Source organism: Malus domestica, chromosome 13 (assembly GCF_042453785.1).
Source record: "Malus domestica chromosome 13, GDT2T_hap1".
Classification (NCBI taxonomy): Eukaryota; Viridiplantae; Streptophyta; class Magnoliopsida; order Rosales; family Rosaceae; genus Malus; species Malus domestica.
Genome location: NC_091673.1, coordinates 11,881,351 through 11,889,735, shown reverse-complemented (window position 1 = coordinate 11,889,735; position 8,385 = coordinate 11,881,351). Strand labels below are relative to the sequence as shown.

The window sequence follows — 8,385 nt, the reverse complement described above, 5'->3', positions numbered from 1 at the left end:
TTCGTTTGACAGCACCAAAATGTATCTCAGTAGGGGAATTCATATATTGACATACTGCATTAACTGCAAATGCAATGTCAGGTCTCGTAAATGTTGTAGTCGGTTTGTTCATATTGATACGTAGTCTAATTTTTAACTCTTTTCGTGTTATTGTTTTATTCCAGTCTTTCTTAATATAACTCCAAAAACTGAACATGTGTTGTCATAGTCACGTAAAAGGCAAGTATAGTCGTTGTGGGATTGATCTGAGAATTCACCATAATATTGAAGGTGAGCTGGATGAGTTTGTCGGGTAGAACATTGCACCTGAGATGAAAATCAAATTTGTTTTCACCTCATGAATTTCAGCTTGTTTCTTTCACGGATTCTCTTCTTTTGGCAGGAAAATCCATTAGAACAAAAAGAAAAGATAATTAACCCAACAACTTCAATTTATTACAAGGAAGAAAAAAAAACAGGATAATGTGTACCTACTTTTGATTATAACTACAAACCAACCTTGCATTGTTTGTATCTATCAAGCATTAATTTATTTTCCTTCTTGAAGAAGTCTCTTCCGCTTTAGCCATTTTGAATGCATTCAAACAAATACGTTACAGGTTAGCCTACTGATGAGAGTAGATAAGATGATGATTAAGAGTATATGCTTGATTTAGAGTTCGTACTCTTCAAATTGCAAATTACAACATTTTGCTTGTGTAGTATAGCAACACATGAGATTCAAAATTACTATTTTATTAAAACCTTACGGCTCATTAATCAATATTCTGTCTTTTGGATAGTCTTTCCTTTACTTGTACAGTAGAATTTTCCTTTTTCTTTCCTATTCTGTGACTTCGAAAAGGAAGACTAGAAGTAACTAATTGATAATTAAATGCTAATCCCGTAACATTTTGGGGTGACTACCAATTTTTTGATAGCTCCTAATTAGAACTTAATCTCTCCTAAATTTGCTTCAACAGAAACATGATGCTTCAAGTCACCAATTTCCAGTTTGTGTTCGCCCAATGGGATTCTCCGGATCCCAAATTTGTCAACGACGCTCAGGTGCTTGCACACGTGGACGCCAACCCTAACCCGTCTCTCCGACCCGGCCACGATATGGACCTTGTGAAAGCCCACTAGTTGCTTGTTGGGGGCCCATTTTTCTGCCGGTGGGGTCACGAACACCAGAAGAGTGTGGGTCCCGTCCATGGTTCCGGTGTTTTTGACGTCAACATGGATGTCGAGTGAGAGTGAGTCGCAGTTTATGTGGCTGACTCGGATGCCGTTGTTGTTCAGCATGGTTGTGTTTTTGGCGGCAACGAGGCTAGTGAGTGGGACCGAGACCAGTGTGGGCCCCTGTGCTAGTGTGTAGGAGAATCTGGTGTAGCTTAGGCCCAGCCCAAATGGGAAGACAACTGGGCCTTTGTAGAATCTGTAAGTCCTGCCAGGGTAGCCTCTTGCTGGGTTTGCTCTCATGGCCATGTCTGTCATTGGCAATTTGGCCACATAGTTTTGAGGGTACCATGTCATAGGGAGCTTTCCACCTACACAAACAAAACATAATTAATCAATATCACGTGGCAGCGTGACGGTCATAAATATAAATTTCTCATTTGTTCGAGTATTACTTGGGTTCGTAGTGCCAAACAAAACATCGGCAATGGCAGTTCCTCCAGCCTGACCAGGATACCCAACCCAAATAATGGCTCCAATGCGCGGGTCATTTTTTGCAAACGTAACATCAATAGGGCTACCAGACATTATGACCAATATGGTTGGTCCTCTAGAGGCCCTAGCCACCATGGACACCAGCTCCTGTTGGTGTCCGGGCAAGAGGAGGTTGGTCCGGTCTCTGAACTCTGCTTCGATTGATTGGTCAAGGCCTATTACTAAGACAGTTGCATCAGCCTGTCTTGCTGCAGCCTCAGCAGCACCAATTAGTTGGTTTCCATTGCAATGAACATTTGAGCACCCAGCTTGGTGTATGGTCCTTGTGTACCTCGCAATTCCTTGTAGTGGCGTAGTGTAACCACATGCAACTCCTACATACAATTACAAAAATATCCAATGGATCAAATTTTAAATCTTTGCTAAGAAATTGGACTAAATTGACAATATATATATATGTACAGTTTTACATTTTTAGTAAACTTACCAGCATAATTTCCAATCATTGTTTCAGTAACATCAGAATTGGGCCCGATTACTGCGACGGTACGATGACGCGTGGTTGAGAGGGGCAACGAATTCCCACGGTTTTCAAGCAGAACAATGCCTTGCCTGGCAGCTTCAAGGGCTAGCTCATTGCTGGACATTTTGCACACATCTGCTGGGCCTAGGTTTCCATATCTCTGAGTGGACGGTTCGCCATCGAACATGCCCAATCTCATTTGGACCGTGATCGTATTAGCCAATGCGTAGTTAATGTCAATCTCATTTACCAGGCCCGTCCTCACGGCCGCCTCCGTATGGATGGCGAGGAACGGCCCACAATCCAAATCCAAACCTACAGTTTACAAATTTGGATTTAGATTCTCATAACTTTATCTTTCATGCACGCGCACGGTTAAACCGCTAATCACCTGCTTTAATTGCGTCTGCTGCTGCTTCTTCTGGTGTCTTGGTGTAATGTTGGTCGTCATAATAAACACCAACTGAGTCACAATCCGAGACAATATACCTATTTGGGCACGTACACCGAAAGCTTAAACAGATATTAAAGGCTACAAATACAAATTAAGGGAATTATATATCATTAGTTCAAATCAATGAGACTCACCCATTGAGTCTCCATTGGCCGCGGATTGTGCCCTTGAGGAGATTAGGGTCAGCACAAGTAGGCTTTCCATTGACCTGGTTGTAGGAGCACATAACACTAGCAACATTCCCATCTACCACACAGGCTCTGAAGGGCACATCATATGTGTCTTCCAAGTCTTGCTTGCTAACCTGCACATGTCACACATAAAACATTTTATACACACTCTACATATATATACGAAAACGTTGTTTCGTCTGACAATCTAATATGTTAATTATGACGTCAAACTGTCAATTCAAAATATTGATTACGTCTAGGTTGGTGCAATGACAACGTAACATGTCATACATGTGAATATGCTTAAATATGAAATGACAAGCTAGATTAAGATTTTGTTACCCTAGCATTGAAGTGGAAGCGATCAACACCGTTCCAGTTATCGAGATCATAGGCAGTGTAATGTTTGCAGCATGCAGCAACCTTAAGGCGATTGCCAACACCATCACCTTGGAGGCCCTTGACATACCTAGCACCATACTTGGCAGCCAAGACAGGGTCTTCCCCAGGAGTCTCTTGCCCTCTACCCCATCTCGGGTCACGAAATATGTTCACATTTGGGCTCCAAAATGTTAGTCCAGCCGCGCCCCCGTTGTACATTGCTCTTGCTTCATCAGACACAACCTATCCAATTACAAAAAATTATATGACCACATAATTTAATTTCCCTTCATTTTTTTTAAATAAAAGAAAATGAGTAGGCTTTCAATTAGGAAAATATTGATCGACAAAGGAACTTTATTAATTTATTTTCCGGTTTTGCCACAACAAGAAAGTGGTCCAATATTTCGTACATGTAATAAGGGGTGTATGTATATACTATATAATCCAAGATAACAATTTTAGAAGCTAAGAGTCTAAGATGGGTCCCAAAAGGGGGTGCAAAAAGTAAAAATTTCACCAAATTTGTGATGGCAACTTGCCCAGTTGAATTCATCGACGGTTTGCACCCATCTGTGCTTTTGTTTTTTCTTTTACAAGTAACATTTTAGACTAAATTTATGTAATCATAGATAGAGAGAGTTGAATTTGGATGCAGATGGAAGATCACGTTACTTTAATCAACTTAACTAAACTCATATTTGCTTCATCGATGCCATTTTGATTTTGGGTTGGCTACTAATGAAATTTGTCATAACATGACTAATGCGACTCGTAACTAAGAATTATCTGTGAGACTATTATAAACTAATACTTAAATTGAAGCATGTTTTATTGGGCATTTTATATATAGTTCAACTATATACGTCTGCGTGCATATTTAGTAAACAATTTCAATCATGTCTTGAAAAGAAAAATAAACAAGAGCAACAACCACAATAATTAGCTACTGAAAATATCGTTTGTGTTGTTTGTTTCATGGAATCATCATGGTTTTTAAGGCTTAATCTGGCTTTGCTAGTCAATATCCTTTGCCGCCAATATTGTCCAATTCATGAAGGGATGTTGAATTTAGGTAGCTCATCGAATTTCCAATGCACGTGCCATGTACCACTATGTTACATGTACCATGCAAATTTCACCCCTATTTCCTTAAAATGTTAAATTATTTAATATAAATCACAAAACCCTTCTCTCACCGAAAGTTTATCACACTATATTTGTCAGACAATTAATCAAAATCGGATGGTAGCAAATCGCTTATCTTATTAAATAATGTATAATAGCATAATATGTCAGGTATATATAATTTACACGAGTACTGGTCTACACTAATAATTTAGTATTAAGGTATAACAGATATGACAATTTTGATCACATGATTGGAGATAAAAGAGTTATAGCCTATAGGCTATAGGTCCAAAGTGATGGTTAATACATTAAATAAAAAAGAAAAAAAAGTTTGCCTTCTATTTTCTATTCTAAAGTTTAGGAAAACTAATGAAATGAATTTGAAAATTTTGAGTTTCACCGATAATGATAAAATAAGGGGGATTGATTTTTAATGTAAAAATATAGTCTTTCGTTAAAATGAATAGTACTTGAAGTTTTTCGTTAAAATTCTCAAGTTTTATACTGCGGAAAAAAGTAAACAAACGAAAAAGAAAGAATCCTCACCCGTCCGATTTCCTCCCAGAGCGACTCGTTGAAGGAAGCAGCGGTGGTGATGACTTGAGGGAAGCTAGTGGCCCCAAGAAAGGTCCCACCAAACTTGGTTCCAGGTCCCACATTGGACACACCATGAAGTGCCTCAGACCACCACTCGTAGCCCTGGATGCCAAGCCTAGGCACGTCAATGGCATTGTTCACCAACAGCCTGATCTTCTCCTGCAATGTCAGCCGTCCGATCAAGTCGTGAACCCTATCGTGGATTGGCACCCTCACCCGGCAGAACTTCAACTTTCTCGTTATCGGGTTTCGAGGGTCGCAGGCGAAGGGCGGACGAGCATGCACAACTGCAATGTTGCAGAGGGAAGAAAATAAGAACAGAAGAGAAAAAAGTGAGAGAAGTTTGGCAATATTGTATGCCATATCTGAAAAAAATGGAATATTGAGTATACTTTTCCTTTTTTTTTCCTTGTGATATTTTGGGTATTGTGTTTCTTGTGAGTGAAAGGTTTGGTATGTGTGTATTTATAGAGAGAATTTTAAGAAGGTTGCGTTTGGAGGATGGTTTAGGGAGAGGAGAGGTTTTTCATGATTGAATTTCCACGTAGACGATCAGATTATGAACTTTGAAGCTAACCAAAACAGAAAAAAGGGGAGAGAGAAAGATAGTGATCGACCAAAAAAAAGAAGAGAGAGACAGAGAGAGAGAGAGAGTGGAGGCAGGAGTCTGTCAGTGCAACACGCAGTCGGCACTGGATGGTCACTTAGGGTAAGGAGGTATAAGAAGTAGAAAAGTATATGAGCCATAACCATGAAGCAAAACGGGCAAAAGGAGACATAAAATAATTGAAGAATATTTACCATAAATATTTAAGAAATGTTGGGATCACGGACGAGAGAATCTACTTTATTTTTTCTTTAATTTATCACAGAAGTAAATTTGAAAAAACAAAAAAACAAAATATTTACAGGGAATGTGGAGAATGGTTATGCAATATTCAACAGAATTGAATAAATTTCAGATTCCGTTGCCAAATGAAAGGACCCGTGGTCTTGATAATCTGGTTCAGTTACTTGACTCTATATAATTTTACAACAGAAACAAATATGAAAAATATATATGTATACATACCAGTGTGATTTTTCCTAGTTTTTTTGGGTAAAATAATTAGGAGAAATGGTTATAAAGGACAAAGAATTTGCTTCTTGGAAGCTTTTCTGCCCTAACAATGCAGTGTTTCGTCCTTCCAAGTTATAATTATTCACAAAAAGGAATTGGAGGGAGCAGAAGTTTTTTTATTTGCTCTCGTGACTTTTGCTTGTGCAGACTACTACACGAGACCTAAAGGAAGTCCATCTCGTGACTAGCTACTACGATTTCAAGTCTCTACCAGCGATCGATGAAACAAAACCATTTGTCTTCTTCTTTCCTTTATTTTGTTCTTGTGAGTTTGTACAGTCAATGGCTTAATATGCTTCGAACTGAACCCAACATCAACATCATATTATACGTACTAGCTTCTTGCTACACTCTCGGACGTGTGCTCTTTTTTTATTTTTTTTTATTATTATCTGATATATCTTATTTATTGTTTTTTTTTAGTTTTTTTTTACTTTAGTTATTATTATTTTTATGAAAATATATTTTAGAAAATAATAAACTTAATTACTAACCACCCACAATCACACTATGTGGGTGGTTTTGTTTTTTTTCTTTTGAAATCATAACAGGAAAACGACAATTTTGAATTATATAAACTTCACTCTTTTGCCTTCTCTTTCTATATATATATATACACACACATGCAAATTATATATAGAGTGGTAGTTTAGTACCATGCGCTAACTTAAAATACTCGATCGACCGATCTACATGAACATGGATACAAAATATGTACTGTAGATTATTAACTGGTCCAAACTACTTCTTTCTTTAAATATTTGCCTGTTTATGCTACGCTGAATACACAGATGCGTTTAAAATGTCTAAATGTTAATGCATGTAGAATTCAAAACGCATTTACAGTTCTGTGTGGACAAGCGGTAGCAATTTTTTGTTCGTTTGTTAACCATATCCGATATTTATATAGATAGATAATAGTAGTGCTTAATTACTAATTAGGATTTGATACGTGACAGATAAGCTGAAAATATACTGTGGCGTGGAGAACTATATAATTATATTATTCAGGGCCGATACATAAAATGGACAAGAAGGAAATTGAAAAAAAAATAATTCCCAACCACTTATATTATACGGGTGTTCACAATACGCTGAAACTCTTCTCCACAAATTGGATTAAAGATTGAAATATGAGAATTATATATTTTTGTATTTCTCACATGGTAGTAAATGCAGATTAAATTAGAAATAAATGAGAATAAAGTACAAAGTAATGCTAGGGAGATTAAATTTGTAAACTAAATGATGTTACCTACAAATGATGTTAAAATATCTCTAAATTTTACTGTTTTTTATTGAAGCCTTACCTACAAATGATGTTAAAATATCTCCAATATTTATAAAAATAAAAAAATAAATAAAAACAAAACCTCTCACTCCCCCCACGTTTTCTCTCTCTCTCTCTCTCTCTCTCTCTCTCTCTCTCTCTCTCTCTCTCTCTCTCTCTCTCATTTCTAAAAAAAATGTGTTTATACACGCAAAGTGTGTAGACAAATGCTATAGTAAGAAATTAAGAAAAGTCAATGATTCAAATAAAAATTTTTATTTATGCAAGTATATACAACTTTCTAGTACATGAGAATATATAATCCCAATTAACACAACTCTTTACCTAACCAAGGAAAAAAAAAGGTCCAGTGAAGAAAGTAACAAAATATACTTTGAAAAAGAAGAACGAACATTACAATTTTCTCAGATAAACTCAATGTTTATATTCTGTGGGACCCCTAATGTTTCAACAGAAACCAGTTATGAATTTGATGTCACCATGCTTTAATGGTTTTACATTTCATCAGTACCATGTATTTGATTTTTTTGGGTTTAGGGGATCTCATCATCTTATACACCACGTGAAATGACGCGGTTTAGACTTGAGAGCCAATTGGCTGGCCAGTGACTTGCGAAGTGGTTCAACGAACAAACCTTTTCTACACTAACCATTTTTTATGGTTCATCTCTTGGGAAGAAAAAAAAAAGATGTGCTATCCACACACCCCATTTTACTTCTCACACATTCCTTGATAATTTCTGTCCGTTGATCTTTTTCAATTCATCCGATTCGACGGCCGAAAATTAAAAAGGTACGTGAGAAGTAAAATGAGGTGTGTAGATATCACACCAAAAAAAAAAAAACCCTCTCACTAGCTATGCTCTATTAACTATTTGTCCACTCAAACAATCAAACCGTATTCAGGATTCCTAGATAATTTGTTTTTACCATCAACTTCATCACAATTTTTGTTAGTTTTTATATTCCAATATACGAAAATATATACACGAATGATAAATTTGGTTAAAAGTCAAATACATTGACATGTTTTTAAAAATTAAGAGCTCAAAAACAAATTAA

The 8,385-nt window shown here is 36.8% G+C and overlaps 1 protein-coding gene across 1 annotated transcript; it reads right to left on the bottom strand.

The window, feature by feature from the left end:
• Positions 1 to 719: 719 nt before the first annotated feature.
• LOC103452796 (putative beta-D-xylosidase) lies at positions 720 to 5,594 on the bottom strand. The gene is made up of 7 exons (XM_008392335.4): positions 4,862 to 5,594; positions 3,146 to 3,427; positions 2,765 to 2,934; positions 2,568 to 2,665; positions 2,141 to 2,491; positions 1,614 to 2,027; positions 720 to 1,529 (listed from the first exon to the last, which is right to left on the bottom strand). The coding sequence occupies exons 1-7, from the start codon at positions 5,273 to 5,275 to the stop codon at positions 928 to 930; spliced, it is 2,331 nt and encodes a 776-aa protein (XP_008390557.2). The 5' UTR covers positions 5,276 to 5,594; the 3' UTR covers positions 720 to 927.
• Between the last annotated feature and the right edge of the window lie 2,791 nt (positions 5,595 to 8,385).